Source organism: Rhipicephalus sanguineus, unplaced genomic scaffold (assembly GCF_013339695.2).
Source record: "Rhipicephalus sanguineus isolate Rsan-2018 unplaced genomic scaffold, BIME_Rsan_1.4 Seq441, whole genome shotgun sequence".
Classification (NCBI taxonomy): domain Eukaryota; kingdom Metazoa; phylum Arthropoda; class Arachnida; order Ixodida; family Ixodidae; genus Rhipicephalus; species Rhipicephalus sanguineus.
Genome location: NW_023615264.1, coordinates 31,026 through 51,015, shown reverse-complemented (window position 1 = coordinate 51,015; position 19,990 = coordinate 31,026). Strand labels below are relative to the sequence as shown.

Sequence of the window (19,990 nt, the reverse complement as noted above, 5' to 3'; positions counted from 1 at the left end):
GTATGAGACAAAAGCAAGCAATAGGCTACATCAGCATCTATTTTTTAATGTTATGAGTTATTCAGAAGTCAGTCCTGTATGGTCCTGGATGAGAGTAGACTGCAGCAATGTGTGTCGCCGTCCATTTCTTATTAACTGCAAAAATGTAGCAAGTATCTGTCAGCGAGGTTTTACCGAAGATTTTGAGAGCTCGTGTTGCAAAATTTAGATTCATTTTTAGTACATCCCATCTGATACCATAGTTGTACCCCTTCTCTCACTGATTTTCCTAGTTGAGCCAAGGCAGTGCATTATGACTTCATTGTGGAAATTCTAACTGTATTGTTTTATATGTGAAATGGCACAGCACCAAACGATGAACTACATGTGTTTAATATTGTAGGGCTACTTTACATTAAAAATAGGTAATATGGCAAAGCTGCTAACAAGACTTAAAATTGAACACACCAGTAATACCTGCTCTCCAAGTACCCTTTGTTTTGCAGCTTTGTCAAAAAAAAATGCAGACAAATAGCACTAAAATGTAATTGATGCATATGTATTTACTTTCTGGCCCATGCTCATAATTGATTAGTCTAGCTTAATTTAACCTACTTTTCTTTATGTTAAGTGCTATTTTTTCTACAGCTAAACTTGGCAAAAGGCAGCGCAAAATTGAAACAGGACACAAGACGAAGGAGGCACGTTATCGTGCCTTCTTCGTCTTGTGTCCTGTCTCAATCTTGCGCTGTTTTTTGCCAAGTTTAACCATGAACCAATTAGCCCAAGCCTCGACCATAGTAAGCTTTAATTCTTCTACAGAATGTAGTTTCCTCTGTGTAAAGAACTGGTTCCTCTAAGGTATAAACTGAGCATATTGCAGAGGATTAATTTCAAAAGACAAGTGGACAAGGAGATGTGCTTACTAGTTCTTGTGTCCTATTCAGTTCTGTCAATGTGCAGACCTGCGTGTCCATATACTTTATGTGGCATTTCCAGTTTCTGCCCCAACAGCTTTACGATACATCGGTCCCGCTGGTTCTCAAGTTGTGCAGGAGAACTTGATTAAGCAGAAAAGTCTCCTGTGATATTTTGGCAGTGCATGTTTTTAAAAAAAACACGTGGCATTTCTTTGCATATTTATTGCATGCAGAGGTTGTGAACAGCACAGTATTTTTAACTGACCTGAGTGAAAAAAGCACAGTTTGAGCTTAACATAGACCCTTCTCAATAACCTCTACTAAACTACTACTGACACTTGTGTTGTGAATTTTTCATGGTACTATGCTGTGCAGAACTACTTTGTGGGTGTGGAGCCCTAAACAGCTGCGGTGCTACAAGTCTGTCAGATATGTTTCTTGTACTTTACTGTAATTTGGTCATATACCTGTGAAGGGTTCACAAAACATAGTTATTTAAAGGGCGTCTTTGTGTGTGTGTGTGTGTGTGTGTGGTGTGTGTGGTGTGTGTGTGTGTGTGTGTGTGTGGATAGATAGATAGATAGATATTTTTTATTGAAGTGCTATGACAGTAGTGCTCCTTACGTCTTCGCACACAAACTATACGTCCTGGAGGAAATGAAGTCAAAACTGACTATCGAACTCTCGTAAATCAATCAATGCTATAACGTCAATGCATAAGGAAATATACGGCTACGCCATATAGTGAAACGCTATTTCACGATCTGGCGCTTCGTGCTGAGGGTGGCAGCAGTGATCTGCTGCCACCAGACTCGGCGGGCTGTATTATATCAACGTTGTCGCACAGGAGTTGCACTATTGCGGGGTTTTATTTGAGCTCATTATATGACACTGCATGCCGCACACTTGAACCGGAGATTTCCAGCTGGCCCTACGACGTACACACTTTTGCAGAAATTTCAAATGCATTGTTTCAAGTCACATGCACCCTGTCATTTTTTAGTCAGTGCTGGAAATTGCGAAGTGGCGAGGGGCATACTGTTATATATAATTATTGCGAAATCTCCACATTACATTGAAGAGACTGAGTCGTTATAGTTTAATTAATGAGATTACGTAGAAGTTCAAGTGCCAACGTGCGAACCGCGCACTATGCACACACAGCACACGATCTGGATAGATTGTGAACTTGCCTTTCCATCGGGAAGGAACAAAGACGGCAGTGCGTCGGCTTTGAGGGGATACCTCTTCACACCGAGGCCGAGTCGCTGCATAAACACGGAACTGACGCGTAGTCTTCCGGCTTAAAGTTGACTGCAAACACGTATGTCCTGCCGTCGATGCGATACAGAGAGTCTGATGCACTGCAGCCACTCGGCGCGCCTGCTGCCTTCCAAAGGCACACGGTGTCATATTTTCATTTGTTGCCAATCGCTGGACTTCCAGCCCACAATGCAGCAAGGGCGATTCATGATGTCAGACAAAAACCTAGTGATACACACTGGTCGCGCAGCTCATGTCAACATGGAGCGCGTGGCATCACATGCAGTTGACGTTCACTGTGCGCCGGAAGTACTGAAGCCTAGTTGTGAATTGCAATTGTGTTCGCTTTATTAGTGACTGGTTTTTAACGAAAACAAATTATAAAGAGTTTGAAAGATCACGAACAACATTTGTTTGCAGTTATGTCGAAAAAAATTACCTGTGACGTGTACTGCGGGTCCAATCAGATCAGCCGCCTGCGTGACGTCGCACTTCCAATACACGCACACTGGAAGTTTGGCGGCTTGAAAACGCTTTGGCTGAGCTGCTGTGATCGATGGTAATTCGCAGCTTTAAAGCCTTGTAATTGGGGATGCTGAATAGTGATTTGGTCGAATAATTTCTAATCGAATAGTTCGAATAGTATTTACCGCATATTATTGAAAAAATTTGCAGTGGCTTAGCTCTGCTATGCCAGGATATACGTAGCGTTAGCAAAGTTCAGCTGATTATTCTTAGCTTTCCAGATTGTGTAGGATTATTAGCCTTCTTCTGTTCATTCTTCGTACGCTGAACCACTAATTGCCAGGCAACTACTTCTGGATCCGATGAGATAACTTCTCGTCTCTTCTGCACCGTTGAGCACCATTTGCGTTCTCCTTCTCCATGGCGTTACCCACCTGCAAACGCCAGTCAGAGGCCTATCAGCGGCTCCAGCACAATGTCAGAGGGCGACTGCACAGCGAAGGCGAATAGCTGCACGTGCGCTGGCGCCAATACATCTGCCAAGGCTACGACGTCACTCCTCTAAAAGCGCAGACCGGTGGCGGCGAGTCGCGCTCTGCGGTGGCGGAGTCTGCGCACGCAAGCGCGCCGCCGCCAATTTGTCTGCCACTGCTACGACGGCACTCCTCCCGAATGTGCAGACAAGCAGCGGCAAGCCACGCGCGGTGGTGGCGGAGACGCGTGAGATGCCTCCGGTGAGCCAGCTGTGTGACATCACTGATCCTCGCGCATGCGCCACGGCTCTTGACCATCCACGCGAAATCGGCTCCGGCTAAGCAAGTGTAGCTCACGCTACAAAATGAACGTTTTTGTCATGACCCTTGCACAATATTTTTTAGGATTGAACTAGGTATGAGTGAATGTCACTTTTTTGGTTTGAAATGAGTGGAAGCCTTGAATAGTATCAATATTTGAATAGCAGTAGGTGCAAGTTATATGTGGTGCAATATTACAATTGAAAAATTACTATACTTATCGCATATAAGCCCATACAGTAAAAGCTCGTTAATTCGGATTTCTAGGGACCAGAAAAATGTCCGAATTATCGAATGGTCGAAATAAGCACAATAAAAATTACACCATCTCCCGCTAGGGGACCATGAGGCGATGCGAAGCCGGAGCACTTGCACGATCGCGTTCCGTTGGCGTTCGTTGGGCATGCTACCGACCTCGCGTCGTGGAACAAAGAGGGACGCTACGCGCCTCGTATCTTCCATCTAGCCTGGCCGTTAATTCTCACAGGGCGAGCGGGGAACGCGGTCGACAGGCGGCGAGAGGGGGGCAGCGTAGGAGAGGAGAGAGAAGGGGAGGGGACGCGCATGCGCTCGAGCTCATCGCGGCGTTGCGCAGGAGAGAATTTCGGCATGTCTAGCCCGCGTTTGAAGAGTGGAAAGGGGGAGGGGGAGTGGAGAGGTGTGTGGAGAGGGTATGCGCATGCGCAGTAAGGTGGTCACGCCGCACACCACCGGATTGAGCTCGGCCTTAAGATACTTCGCATCTAAAATGCAAGTTTTTCAACATACCTTTACTTTACAAGGTAATCGTGGATGCGTCTCTTGTTTTCGAGCAGAAATTCGCACGGACAATTTTTCTGAGCCCTTCAAGGTGCTCAGCAGCTTGCATGCTGTCTGCAGTGCCAAAACAAATTCTTTAAGGATGACGTGGGCTTCCGCGGCTTCCTTCACAGTATGAGGGGCCCTGTGTGGCTCATAGTGTGGCTGCTCCTCTTCAGGCTCATCGTTTTCGGATTCGTCGCCATGCATCACTTCCTTGACGATTTGCTCATCAGTCAGAGAGCCGGCAGTGGCAACGCCATCAATGCCGATATAATCGTCTAGTGTCACTGCATCAGGCATAAAGGTACATGCACACTGACGGGAAGCATGCCGCGGCGGCGTCCCGCCCGTCGGCGCCTCTGCGCGGCAAGCAGCAACACGCTGTCCACATTGCCGGCGCGAGAATCACGAGACAGAGCGGACATGTCGAGGAGCGCGCACCGCCGCTTGCTGCCGGCTCGCGATTTCCCAGAAAGACGGAGAGGATTGCGCGGGTGAGGAGAACAATGTCTGGTTGCTATGACGTAGCCCGCTGAGAAGGAAGAGGAGGTAAGCAGGCGCTGATTGGTGGTTTGCTTGCGCGGCAGCCGGCGGTAGCGGCGAAAATAGGTCCCCGAGCGATCGAGTCGGCGGGAGAAAGATTTTGACGCTCCGCGGGAGAGAGAGAGAAAAGCGGCATCGAGCGAGCGGTGAGCGGGGCGGGAGAGTGCCGCGCCGCCAGTGTGTTCGTACCCTAACACTTCCGAATCCTGCCCGTCATCGGCACCGTCGTTCGGCGACACTTCGGCCACTGCGGCATCGCTGGAGTGGGGTACAACAAAGCCACTGTGCCTGAAACAGTTGACAATGGCGTGCGCAGGCGTGCTCTGCCACACATACGCGAAGAATGCTAACTGCGCTCAGGAGACTCACGTCGTATTGTTTGCCGATGTCATGGCACAGGAGCTACTTCTTGCCGGGGAGCCCATTTTTCAGGGCACGCGAAATTTCTACTTTGGTGGTGAAGTCCTTGGCCTCGTACTTGGGCCGCTTCGCCGGCGTTGCCATCGGCGGAGAGTGCGTTCACTGAGAAGTCAGCACAAAGGCACCAGCAACGATCAAGCTAAAGGAGCCATACTGAATTGTTCCTCGATAAAACGGCATTCAAACGATGCAGCACACAACGGGAACAAAGCAACGAAAATGACACCGCACCAAACCCACACGCTATCACGCGCGAAGACTGCGTTCAACCAGTCTCAAGTCAAGCCAGCCGATAATTGATGTCCGTGGCGATGCTGCGTTTGAGCTTCACTTTTGTTGGGAATGGTTCTTTTTTCGTTTGCGAGCCTCGCCAGCGGCCCGAAGTCGCCGATGATGATCCGATTTGTGGTCAAATCTGTCCGAAATAACATAACGAGCGCCCAGTCTCATAGAGTGATGCATATATTTACAGGGACCAGATGACGTGTCCGAATTAACCGATTTTCTGAAAACGAGAGTCGAATTAACGAGCTTTTACTGTATAACACGCTTTTAAACTTTAAAAAATGTGTACATTTAACCTTGAAGTGCGGCTTCGCGGCAGTGCAGATTTCCCCTGGATGGGTTGTTTCACGGCACAGGAACTAGACGCTGCAGTGAAACCACCTTTACAGGGGGGTGCAGTGAAATGTATACATATCCGTTCATTTGGAATACTTCGAAATTTCGAATAATCCAAATTCGTATCGAAGCGAATTCGAACACTGTAATATTCGTTCGAATACAGTAGAACCTCGTTGATACGTTTCCGCTTACTACGATTTCCCGGCTCCTACGCTCGAAATCGCGAAAATTAAAATAACCCAATACAGCTGTGTGTAATACGTTCCGGTTAATACGTTCCCGGAAAATACGATTATCGTAGCAACGTTCAGCACAGCGGAAAACTGCGGTCGTATGATACGTTTGTACTCGGAAACTCCCATTCAGGCGCGCAAAAGGGCCCTCTCGTGTACTTGTGAAGCGAGAACGGCAGACAGCCGCCACGCGGCGACGGCAGCTTCTCCGCAGTGCCTTTCCCCCCTCCGCGCTTTCTCTGCTTTGCACAATTGTCTCCTCCGCGTCTCTTCCGAATTGCTCGATCGCCGCTCTGTCAACCACACACCGGAAGGCAGGCGGCGACACTGGCCGTCAAAATCTTCTAACGGCTTGCCGTGGAAACACATGCCGCCGCCGCATCGCCACCGCTGCACAACACGCCGCAACCCGTAACCATAGCAACGTTGCCATTGTGCCCAGTGAATATGGCCAATAATTTCCCCACGCTTTTCTCCCGGAGCGCATTTGTTTGTGGTTGCTGCGCCCGGCGCAATTCCAGTCGGCGATTCTGCCTACCAGCGGGTCGTCAGAAGCTGCCAGAAAAGATTTGTTCTGGAAGATATCTGGAAAGTTTTTGGTTATCAGACGCCAAAACGAGACGATGCGCGCTCGCCGCCATCTTTTTGAGGACTCGACAGATCAAAGTGCAGGTGCTTAGGGGCTTCACCTTCAGTTGGCATTACGCCGGGCGTTTAAAGCCCGTTCCGCCGTGTGAGATGGTGCGATTATGAGTGGCGGCGAACATAGCTCGTGTCTGAAGTTAAGACAGAACGCAAACTGATCAGCGCGAGTATGCAACGTAGTATGTGATTGCCGCGAACAGCTGTCGCTTTCGGGGACGCTTATCACTTTCGCGAGATTTCGCATATCGCGTTGTACCACGATTGTTTCGTGCACTGCGAAGAGTTGAGCTTGTTAAGCCTTTAGTGGGGCGGATTTTTCTTCACAGGGGGCAAGTCACGCGTGATCTCGCGAACGTACGTTAGCGTATCCCAAATGCGTATGCTCGAGAATATCACTTCTGCTTTTCGGCAAACCTAGCCCCATATTTCCAAGCGGCAATGCAGAAAGGACCGACGCTCATGCGGCGCAAAGTTTCGTCTGCTGACATGGTGGTAGCGTTTCTTTACGCTTGCGCTGGTTGCCACAGAGTTTGATTTTGCAATATTCGGGTTGTCTCGGGATTTCAATACACGTGACCACGACGTTATTTTCGGTCAGGACCGGAACTAGCTGGCTGACCTCTGGCTGCCAGCGAGATGCCAGGAGTACGAAAATCGAAGAGTCCCTCCATGTTTCTTGAGAAATAAATGTTTTTTTCCCTTGCACCTCAATATGGCCTTGTCAGCCTCAAGTTTTACTGGATTCGGATCGTACGTTTTCCCGGATCATACGTTTATTTTCCGCGTTTTTTTTTTTTTTTTTTCGGAAACGTATCGAGGTTCTACTGTATTCGAAAGGCCCGAATATTCGCCCATCCCTGTTTGTAATAAATTGCATAGTTTACGCACAGAGCTTAAATAGGTCTGTGAATGATCCTTAGGACTTGCTCTACCGGCCTGGTGTGTTTGTACAAATCGTCAAAAGCATTTCAGGGTCCCTTTAAGGCATACCCATTTTTAGAAATCTTAAAGGTACAAATTTGAAATTTAATGGTGATATTAAAACTGATCACGCACGAAACACAGGAAACGCAGCCATTGTTACCACAGTGGGACTACACATGAAAAGGAGGTGGGGGACGAAATTGAATGAAGCCATATCTGGGCAGTATTTGTCGTAGAAAGCACCGAATCATCTCACTCGCACCAGTGGATGCCTTGCAGGCAGACAGAAGTGTTTTGGTGCCTGTTTATAGGTTAAGCACCACACATCGTACACAAAGAATAAGGGGTCTACTCAGGTATTTCAGATGAGGTGCAGATTTCCTGGCCAGATTCTGCTTCAAACCGCACCTTGAGTTAAACTTCGTCACTTCTTGTCACGGTAGTTCTGGTCTGATGTAACAGTGGCCGCGTTTCCTGCGCACCGGGCACGGTCAATTTCGATACGCCTTTAAAATTGCCCTGCCACCGTGGTCTAGTAGTTATGGCACTCAACTGCTGACCCAAAGGTCGCGGATCGAATCCCGGCCGCGGTGGCTGCGTTTTCGATGGATGCGAAAATGTTTGAGGCCCGTGTACTTAGATTTAGGTGCGCGTTAAAGAACCCCAGGTGGTGAAAATTTCCGGAGCCCTCCACTATGGCGTCTCTCATAATCATATCGTGGTTTTGGGACGTTAACCCCAGATATCGTCATCATCGCCATTAAAATTCGATTTTGAATATCTGAAGTTATGTACAACTTTTGTAGTCTCTAAAAAATAGATGTGCCATAAATAGTGGTGCCCTACAACTTTTCCATAAGCAACTGCCCTCTTGTCAATAATGAAAAGTTAATGCTTAATTTGTCGCTTTAGCTGTGTCAGCTAAAGTGACAGCATCAGCTTGTGTGTGAAGACAGGGGACTGTCATAACATTTTTATTTTAAAAGTCTGTATAAACAAAAAAAAACTCCATGTGTGGGTGTTTTGATATATAATATATATATATATATATATATATATAATATACACATACATCCCACACACCGGGTGTCCCAGCTCTTTAGTCAGGGTTAAAGATGCAATATTAGAGGCAGGCGAGTGAAATCAGTTGCAAATTGCTGATAGTCACCTTGCGCACTACAATTTTTTATTTTGTAATTAATTTGTTAATAGAATTTAACTAAATTGCTAAATATTGACTTTAGGCAAGAAATGGACTTGTAAAGTTCAAGAGAGTCTTCAGAAACCCCCATTGCATTATTTGCGATAAAGTCTCACATATACCATTTTTTCTAAGCTGCAAGGAAAGCCCACGAAATGCGAAAAAAAAACATGTAACTAGGATTCGTGTGCAGTGGGCCTGCTGCTCTCAGCCGTTGTTTGAGCAACGAATCAGCTGCGACCACAACTCGTCGGCTCCGTTGCAGCGGTAGGCCGATAAGTTAACGGTGGTTTCTTGGCCAGCACTCGCTACAACTAGCACAGTCACGCGCGCTAACTGGCTGACGCAGGCCAAGAAACCACTGCCAACTTACCAGCACTGCTGTAATGGAGCTGGGAGTCATGGCCGCAGCTAATTTCGTTCGTTCAAACCACGACTGAGAGCAGCACGTGCACTGCACACAAATGCGCTAGTCACATGGTTCTTTTTGTATTCCGCGGGCTTTTGCATAGAAAAATAGACTGTTGGGGCGTTGGTTTCTTTGCAGCTTGGAAAAATGGTATACATGAGATTTTCTTTATCGCAAACAATGCAATGGGGGTTTCTGAAGACGCTTTCGAACTTTGCAAGTCGCATTTCTTGCATAAAGTCAATATTTGGCTATTAAGGTAAATAATCATAGTTAACAAATTAAATAATTGCAAAACAAAAATTGCCTGTAGTGCGCAAGGTGACTGTCAGCAATTTGCAACTGATTTCACTTGCCTGCCTCTAATATTGTATTTTTAACCCTAGCTAAATGTAGGGGACACCCGGTATGTGTATATATGTATGTGTGTATATATGTGTATATAATGAAACAACCATGGTGCATTGTTGCTGTGCTGCTCTTCCGAAATGATTTGAGGGTTCTGGTGTGATTGACTGTATGTGTGTTTGTATATAGTGCGTGTAGTTCTGTCCTAATGAAGTGTGTAGGTAATCGCAGTGTACTAATAAAGTAGGTAAGATCTTCAGAGCTGCTTGGCCTGTCCAACACATCTTTTCCATGCTGCTAAGTACTGTTAATTGCTATATACAGTAACCTCGTTACAACGGATCTACTTACAACAGACTTCAGATACTAAAGACCAATTTGCGGCATTATGCCAACCTCCCTATCCATTGTTCCATTGATTGAGCTTTGTTTACAATTGATTCTGGTACAACGGACATTCGGATATAATTGGCCAAAATGTGAGGCCAAAAAGGGGGCCAGGACCCCTTTACAGCGGACTTTTCTACCACGGACATTCCAAATTAACCTCAGGTTTCAAACATTGCTTGGCATACTTTCGGGCAGGAACAGCGTGCCGGATATCGCGTACAGATTAGAATGAAGGCTGCCGATCTGTCAGCGACCATTATGCCTAGCCCGCCGACAGAAATTCGGCGCGCAGCGTGCTTGGTCTTGCATTTTGGGGTGCCGACCGTGAAACTGCTAGCCGCTGCTACGAGCGGTCGCTGCACGGTGAGCTTGGACAGGGGGTACGCTGCCGAAGCGTAAAATGCTCATCTGCGTTTCGTGAGCCAGCAGGTGATGTAATTCGTTGCTTGCAATGGAGCACATTATGGCTTCTTCGCTTTCGCATGCCCCCTAGCGCAATGTTCTTGCCCGCAAGTTCGGATTCGGCTCGTACATGACGCCGTGAGTGTAGCTAAGCCTAGCCACGACGTCGAGCAAAAGCTCGGTTGCGATGTGCATGGCCGCGGTGCCCGATGTTCAAGTACGTCATGCATGATAGTGAGTACAAGAGTTGTCCCTGGATGGTCTTCGTCACGGGGTCCCATGTGATGAGCAGAACCTCTAACTGGGGTCCGTCAAGTCGGTCCGAGACGCGCGTCTGCGATGTTCGTGACGAGTGCGGTGCGATATCTTGATTGAGCTCTGCTTGAAGCTGCCAAACTAAGCTTAATATATTCTAAATGATCGTGGACCCGTGAACACAAAACAAGTGCGAACGCGTCAGTAAGCACCGCAATTTTCGCCAGCCGTGATCTCGCGTGATGCGCAAGCAGCAGACGACGCTCTCCCAGAGCGAGCATCGGATTGGCAGAAGCACCCAATCGGAGGCCTCGAAACGAACGTCAAACGTTTGCTTTTTGTGCGCTTGTTTCTGAATGAAGGAGATAGCTGAAGCGGGAAATGTGAGTACGGAGAAATGCTCTTTCCGACAAGCCCAGTATGGCGGCGTCCGGTTGCACCGTTGCGGAGCTATAATTACTTTTATATCAGCAGTTTTTTTTATTTTTGTGATTTCCGCATTAATTTTTGCCACCTTGGCAGGCGCAGCAAATTTTTTACAGCACGCCTTTGTAGTTTTCAGTGAAGATATTTTGGAATAAAAAAAAAGCTACAGAAACTGAAAATGTGACTTTCAGAAATAGATTTTTTTTTTTTTTTCCCCTGCTGCAAAAAAGACGCGTCCCCCATTAAAGGGACACTAAAGGCAAATAACAATTTATGTCAGAGTGAAAGCTCAATGTATGACAACTTCTAAAACGGCAATATTATCAACAGCAGTGCCCTACTTACCGAGAAATTAAGCTGAATGTATCACATGATGAGTGCCACAAGTGGGACATTTTCGAAGTGATCACGATGGCGTATGAGAGTCTGCTTACAATGAATCACAAGTAATCAAACTAGCAGCAATACAAAAAAACCTTCCGTGCATCAAAAGACGTAATAAAATTCTGCTTGTTTGTTTCCGTTCGATTCATGGAAAAAAGAACCTCTGTGGCGTTGACATGAGGAACGGCGTGCGTGGTTCAAAGGTTCCGTTTTCGCCGAACTGCGCTTCGCCCGGCGCCCTGCTTCGCTCACGCGGTCGCGTCTCAGTGGTAGTTTCGGGATCACGTACTGCCGCGTGTCTTTTGCGCGCTCCTGAAAGTCGCTCTGACAGAAAGTTCGGCAAAATGCCGCACGCATGTGATATTGCCGGATGCCCAAATGGTGCACAACGCCAGTGCTGCAGCAAGGAAACCGATGTGTCTTTTCACTGGGTGCCGCGGAATGAACCCTCTCGCTGAATTGGAGCCCAGCTTGGCGAGCCAATGTCTCGTCAAGTTCTCCGTCCACATACATTGCGGCGATTGCAACAAGCTTCGATGGCTTCGATGGCCGTTGTTGCTGCTGTGGGTCCCGCTACCTTTCGCTCTGCTGCTACTAGTCGGTGGCTGCGCAGTAAGGCGGGCAACGTTGGGCACGGCAGCAGTGACGTATGAAAGTCTGATTTCAGGCGGGTGATTTGAAGTGCGCTAATGCGATGCGGACCACTAAAACGTGATTTCATTTCAAAATAAGCACTTCCTTGGCATTAAAGTTGCACTACGAGGTTTCTGGACTGCTATTTCAAAAATCAATGTCGACTTAATATTTGCCTTTAGTGTCCCTTTAAGAATAAATCCGTTCTTTGACTGTGTTTGTGACTCTCAATTCTCTCCGGTTATAACAGACCCATTCAGCGTTTACAAAAAGTCTGTTGTAACACCACTTGGATTTTATACTCCCTTTACAACGGACCAAAATCCTCTTCACTATAAAAGTCTGTTGTAATGAGGTTATGCTGTATAACCAAATTTTATTTACCTCCCAAATATACACCAAGGTAGCACAAGTGGTAGTGCATGTGTGTGTACAGAGACATGTGCTGATAGTATGTCACCTATTAATATCTCACTTAAGTATAAGCTCATTCGAGCACTTTATGAAATATTAGCTGTATGTTGCATTGAGTCGCCTGCATCACTTCGAAATATATATCACATTAATGGGGTGATAAAACAGAAAGGGGGCCTAGTTGGTTTGGTTGCATAATGATAATATTGCGCACGCAACACAAAGACACAGACGAAAAGTTCACAAGGACCAGCGCAGTGAATTTGTGTTGCATGTTGTGGCTGCAGGCATATTGAATGTTATAACTGCCAATGAAGCAGCCGCATATGTTTAAAGTTGATTGTGCTTGTTTAGTGCAGTAAAATGCATTCTAAACTGATATATATCTCCAATGTAAAATGCCATGCATGCAGCGTGGGCTGCCACTGTAGTGCGCAATCCCAGTAGAAGGTGTGAACATGTGCAGAGAGATCCAAGTATCAACTTTGCCTGTCTGAGTCTTGATATTCTACAAGGGGGACGGTGGGCTTATAAGTCTTATCCCCTTAGTCACCTAAGAAGAGGGGTCCGCAAAGTCTACCCCATACATTGACTTAATAGGGAGGGGCGATGGCCCCTTGCACTCCCGAAGGGGAACCCTGTGCACGCTTATGGGCCTGGAAATTTTCCTGTCGTGTGCCCTTCTTAGCGCAGTATGGTAATAGTTCCCCCAAAATTTGTGCGTCTTGAGCGGATTCGGTGAAAACAAGGTATTGATATGGTTGTAGTGTGTTTGGGAAACAACACACATCTGGGAGCCTTCTAAAAGAGCAAGAAATTAAGCACACACAAGCCGAATGCGGGTATGGTAACGGAAGGAATGCGGACGTAAACAATAAGCCGACTGTAGCTTGCACTAGTGGCGCAAGGCTAAAGGCACAGCCTAGCTGATCTGTTCCTGGCTGGTCCTGGCCATATGTAGTGATGGCAAGTGATGCTAATTTATACGAAGTAATGCCTAGTGATGCCAAGTTCCATTCAAGCATAGTCACCTCTCGTCGTTTCGGCTGTACTATGTCGAGTCTTGCGGTCTCACTTGGCAGCGCACCACGATTCGCAATAAGTGGCTTCTTCATTGGCAGTGTGAACCTTCTGAGGTCTTCCCATGTCTCTGTCTGGCGCCGCCGCCACGCACCAGCTTTATACACAAGTGGAGTTGGGCGTGACATCACGTCTGGCGGTACTGAGTGGTTGTGCGCAATGTCCAGGCAAGCGGGCGGGTTGTGGAACAGTGTATGGGCTTGCGAAGCAGGCGCACAGCTGTGCAACCGGTTGCTAGGCTACGCACGGTGATGTCATAGCGACGTGGAGATTTTTGTTTGCGTTGAACTGATTACAGCTGGCTTAAACAGCTCCGCTGTAAAAATGTTTGTACGCGAACTCCCACAACTATTTTCACACCGTACTGAACTACTGAATCGTTAATTCAGCTAGATACACTAACGAGATATATTTTAGGCATCCTTATATAACAGAGCAAACATCACAACTCATAACAAACTTGTGCAATGTGTAGGCAGAATTGTGGAGGTTGGCGCATTGACGCTATTTTTAAGTACCTTCAGTTGGACATCTAAATAACGCTTGCTCAGAACGCTTGTAATTGTGGCATATTGTAATAGACAAACACGAAATCCTACTCAAATATTTCAGAAAAGTTTTTTTTTTCCGTAATGCTGGTTATCTTGTATTAAAAAGAACTCGTGGTCAAACACATTTGGGACATTTGTCTTGGAATAGCCTGTAGACACTACTGGTGCATTGTTGATGTTTAGAAAAAGGGATAAGGCTAGTGGTTGGGGTGGTGATACTTCGGTTATACAAGGTGCTATGCAAGAGGGCATGTATTTCGCTGTCAGATTCTGCCTATATATTGCACTCTAGTTTGAGGTGCCTTAATGCCTTCGGTCTTTTGTGCTGACACCAAGTCTGACCGAGAGCAGTTTCTTTGTAACCATCATCCTTTTATTTGATTTACGATTTGTGATGCTACCAGTATGCAGAAAAAGCTTGGTAATTATTGCTTTTTGAAGTAACTGAACAATCATTCAAGCCAATTGTCTTTTCTTGCTTTTTCATGATTACTTACTCAACCACTCCCCCAATTCTTAGATGGGGTATTTGGAAGGAATGGGGTGGTAGTGCAGTGAATGTTGTGTTTTTCTTTATGGTTTTATTTGAGCCATAATTATTTTTGGTTAAGCACCTCTTGGGGATGTATCTTGTCTGCAGCTCTTGCGTTGAAAAGGAAAACTAATAAACTAATACAAAGCTTTATGACTTTCCCATGTAAAGTGTTAAAGTACTATTGTAGTCTGTCTCCACTATGCCTGAACCCATGGTAGGGCTCCTCTGTGATGAACGCCTCATTCCACTTGCAGTTATGTTTACAAGGCGATGTTTATTGATCCCACTATACTTCCGATAGAATTATCGTGAGGCTTGATCTGGTTTATGTGCGTGGTGTCAGATAAGACAGCTTGCCAGTCATTGTGCTGCCAGAGGAAATGAACGATGTATGCAAGCGATACTGCAGCATACACAAACGCTCAGTTTGGTGTATTTTGTGGGGATCCTGAGCATTCTGATTTGGTAATTCACTTTGTTTTGATATTGTGTAATTTCATCCTGGATAGCAACTACATTACTGCTTCCCATTGCAGAGGGTGCATTTCGAAAGCCCCCCCCCCCCTTTTTTCTTTTTTTTTTTTTTTTTTTTGTGACTGTGTGACGTGCACAGTCCATACATGTTTGCTGTGTGTATACAATGCCCTGAATAATAGTTCGTTGTTGAGATAGAGCGGTCTCAAGGTAGTTGTTTGTTAGAATATTGATTACAGTAATATATGAAATAGTGAAATATTGAGAGGGGTCTGTGGATTTATGAAATCGTAAAGTTAGACTGAAAGTTTGATAACTGGAAATTGTACAAAGTAAAAGCTCGCATCTGTTTCCTTCAAAGTGAAATGCCCTGGAGAGAAGCTTTGTCTTGCAAGTGCGCTGCATGTCCTTTTGTATAGGGATGTATTCTTCAAACCTCATGTAACAGAGTAATGCCAAAATATCCTTGAGGCTTGTTAGCATTGTCATTCATGAAACAAGCCATTTTGGCTGCCAGTATACGTTGGCAGCATCGTTAATGTTTATTATTTTGTTCATTATTTTGCTGTATTATCCTGCTCCTGGTTTTTCTAAGCACATTGGTTTCTATATATGGATGGAATGATGTATCAACTTTCTTTGGCTGTCCAAAGTTAACAAACTTAGGTTAACTGCACAGTTCTTTCTCTAAACTTTGGTTAAATGGAACTTCACCTAAGTTACCAGCTACGTTGTTAAAATTGAACAGGAAAATTCCAACTATTATGTACAGTGGTGATGGCCTGTAGATAGCTAAGAAAATCTCATCAGGCTGTTGTAGGATGTATGCAAATTAAGGATGTTGAAGTTCTTGCACTGTCACCATCATGATGACATCACTAGGAGAGTAATGATCCAGAGGAGGAACTACAGAGGCTGAAGTATCTTTGTCAGGTTGGCTCTGCTAATTAATTTACATTGCCAGTAATTCGAGAGACTGTAACCTTGATCTCTAAGTATCTGTGAAGTTTGTGGCAGAAACTGATTCTAGTGACGGACATAGATGTTGCTTTTGGAATAGGCTGCAAGAGATGCAGCTAAGTCTGCAGCACTTTTTTGAATATTACGACTGCATAAAATTATTAGGAATTCTTTCACACATGAAGACAACCTTGTATTAGAAACTAAAAAGCGGAAGAAGCGTAGCTAATTGGGCGAGTGTGTACAAATGCATATTTTTTGCAGCACTTTAACTGCGACAGTGCTTTTTTTTTGCGGTAATTTGAGAAAAGACGGCAATTCTTGATTTGAATTGACGCATTCTTCTGTTCCTTAAAAGTTCTGTTCAGGCGGAGCCTGCTGTACATTATGATGCAGTTCTGTTTAGTCTTGGATAATCCAGTCATGGCAAATGTACTTTTGTGCAATATGCCATGTGACCTAGTTGGTGGTCATTGTGAAGCGCACTAACTAGTTCAATAACTAGGCAAATGATGTCACCTTCCAGTGTATGTTCTGAAAAAAAAAAAAAAAGTGTGCAACAATATGTACATTTTTTTTATTTAGCCTTGTGTCATAGATTGAATGTTCCAGGGAATATGTAAGTGCGATATCAGTCACTTATATCAGTGGCCTGGTTTTCTGGCCAACCTGTTTTGCCCCCTCATAGGTACATAGAAATCTTCAAAAGCAGCCTGCAGGAAATTCGCTCAGCAGTTGGCATGGGTGTGCCCAAGATGATGCGTCCCATGGGCTCTGCCAGACCAGGGCCCTATGACAGAGCTGAGCGCTTTGGTGGCGGTCCTTCGCGCTATGGCATGGGCCGTGGGGGCCGCAACTTCCGTGGTGAGTTATCCTCTAGTCAGCTGTTCACTTTCACTTTAATTTTCAGAGGACGAGGACTGGCTTTCTTGAGCAAATGCACCAGTATTGAGAGAACTACTTTATACGGACTTCATGCTCCAAACCTAATGGCTTCATTATCACAGAGATAGTTATGGCTGCTGCCTTGTCTCACCTTCATTTGTGAGGCCGTTCCTTCTTTTTTTTTTTTTCGAGTGCCATGCAGCATCTGCCAATACGTCTCCATTGTAGCTCTGATCTTGCCTGAAAGTGTAAATACTGTGGCTATGATAGCTTACACTGGCTGATATGGTGGTAGGGAGCAAGCAGTTGTAGAAACATCTGTTGCTAGTGCCTCGGTGCATAATTGCTACTAAGGTCACCTGGAGCAGTTGCTTAGCTCCATGAGCAATCAACAAGAATTGCTTTGGATGGAATGGGCTCACCCTACACTTACATTGGCCACCTTGCTCAAAGCAGCTTGCCATAACGTATATGTCACCGAAAGAATACTTTCGGGTCACTCACTGTTCTCGCATCTTATTTCCAGAAATGACGCCTTTGCGTTTGTCAGCTGGTTTCTGAATGTATATTCCCGAACTGGTGACACATTGAACATACTGCACCGATCACGAGGATGTTCAATGCTGTTATGTCAGTGATCAAGGAAGATTTATCCCGTGGTCTTTCTTCATCGTCGAAGGACGAATCTTCTTTTTGGGAAGCATTATGTTCTAATTCACTATAGGAAGCACCGACATACTCAGAACGCCGCAGCAACCTCATTGGAAGCATCAGTGTCTCTGTCGCTAGGCCTCGTGGCAGCAGACACACTTGCCATTGGGCCAGTGTATGGCTTCAGTTTGTGCCAGCGTCCTCAAATTGTTCACCAAGCGATACTTCACTAGCCGGTGACTGTGCTTGCTACGACTTTCTGAAGATAGATGCAAGAGAACAGTTGTTCATTTGCGCAGCTCAATGAGACAGGCACCCTGCAAGTAGGCTTCGCAACACTAAAGGCATGCAGCGGCCCATGGCGGTTGCCCATCCGTGCCACATAATTTGAAAACCAGTCTCAGCGCTTGAAAATCGCAGCAAAAGCATGCTTTTTTTATTTCTTGCTCTGCAGCAGCCCGGGAAACCGTGGTTATTGGAAAATGAGGCTTGGCTGATTTTTTTTTTTGTGGTGTGACAACCAAATACAAACCCTATCTGAGTCATCATCAGCCCATTCTCATCTGGCCAGTGGGAACATGTAGAAAACAGATTGAATGTGGGGCTGAAAGTCGAAGAAGAGGTGGCCAGGGGCGCACTATATATATATATATATATTACACACACACACACACAAACACACACACACACATTTTTGTATTCTGTCAAAAACCGAAGACTTATTGGTTCTGTGGTCATTCAGAAGTGGGATGCTTGTTGAGTGTGGAGACTCCAGATGCCTGCCTGGATCGACAGGTGTGTTCGGCGAATTGTGGCAACTCGGGTGTATGCCTCTGTACTGCTGCTGTTTCATCCGAAACCTTGCTGGCAAATGCCATCCTGCCTCACATCCCCATTTTGAAACTCTCAATCCACTCTGCATGTGCCTCCAATATGCACATGTCTGTGGCGTCTGTAAACCGCTTTTGTGCAGAAGGAATTGAAAAGGGGTGCAGGTCAGGCCCTTGCCAGCACCCCCCCCCCCCCCCAATTTTCGATACATGGTGTTTTTACCAAAATAATGAAAATAGGCGTTTTTCTCAAATAGTCAAGGCTTTCAGCAAGGGGCTCTCCCCCGCCCCCCCGAAAAATTCCTGGCTATGGGCCTGGTGCAGGTCCATGTGTGCATTGATAGAGGCCCCCTGCTGGCTGCATGCGTAGATCCACTGTAGTATAACTTAATGCATTGCCAAGTGTGCTGGCTGAACTTTTTATGCTTCCACATTTCATATCTCTGCTTGGTTTCATTGAAAGCAATTGGGCTATAGAAGTTAACATTGCATACTTTATTTCTGACAGGATTCGTTGAAGAGGATGGCTATGCAGACTTTGGTGAGTGTTACATAGTCATACTTTCGTGCCTCAGAACAAATTTTCAAGGTTCTCTTTCTACCATATAAGGGTCAGACAAGATACCTGGATAGAATTGAAAAAAGAGTTTTAAGATAATTCCTTTTTTAAACAAATTTTCATGCTCACTATCAGGGTGTCTACCAACTTTAAAAACCTGGAAATCCTAGAATAGTCGGGGAATTTGGGCATGTCTGGAAAAGTCGGGGAATTGTCATGGAATTCTGCAAAAAACAGCTAAGTGGGAGTGTAAAAAAAAGCACAGTGCACACTGTTGCTTCTAATGATCATCCCAAGCATGACGTTACCTGCTCCGATAATCTTATTCTTGTTTGTCTTGGCCATGACCTCGGCTCGACTTGAAGGCATTCTGGTTTTGCCAGAAGCACTATGAGCAGAGGCTCGATGGGCGGGGTCAAGCTCCTTCAGTGGCAATGCAACAGCAGACATCCTCTGTTCTGTGCTCAGTTTATGCAAGTGCCTTGTTTTGCTTTTTTTTTTTTTTTTTTTTTTTTTTACACTCAAGGGCTCATTTCCAGTACACAGATAGTTAGTTTTCCAAGCAGGCTTACCAGTCTGAGAATGTAGAAAAATTGAATTGGCAGACACCCTGACTATGCTTAATTGGCTATACTTACCCTGGTTCAGCTTAACTAGCATAATTATGAAACGTTGCAACGCATATGGAGCGGGGACGAAGGAAGAATACGCAAGACAAAGCGCTGAACTACAACTGATACTTTATTTCTGATGGAGCAAACTTATATGGGCTTCACAAGCCAGTGAGAGCCCTTTTAAGCCAAGCACCAAAAAAACAAAGCTAGAATTTCGCACTCTGCCCTATGACATTATCAACGGTAAAAAATGCTACCTCCTTTTTTGATAGCGTCACGGAAGGAGCGCTCGTGCGGTTTTCATTGTGACGATCAATTTCATAAGCTTCTATTACTTCTCGGGTTAGCTTGTCCTTCACCGAACACTGGCCAAAAAGT

General features: G+C 45.6%; 1 protein-coding gene across 1 annotated transcript in view; it reads left to right on the top strand.

Moving 5' to 3' along the window:
- LOC119377371 (heterogeneous nuclear ribonucleoprotein H-like) overlaps positions 1–19,990 on the top strand; it is a 51,582-nt gene that overhangs the window by 11,065 nt on the left and 20,527 nt on the right. Inside the window, 2 exon segments of the mRNA XM_037646871.1 lie at positions 16,762–16,937; positions 18,948–18,984. Of these exon segments, the coding sequence (XP_037502799.1) occupies positions 16,762–16,937; positions 18,948–18,984 (213 nt within the window).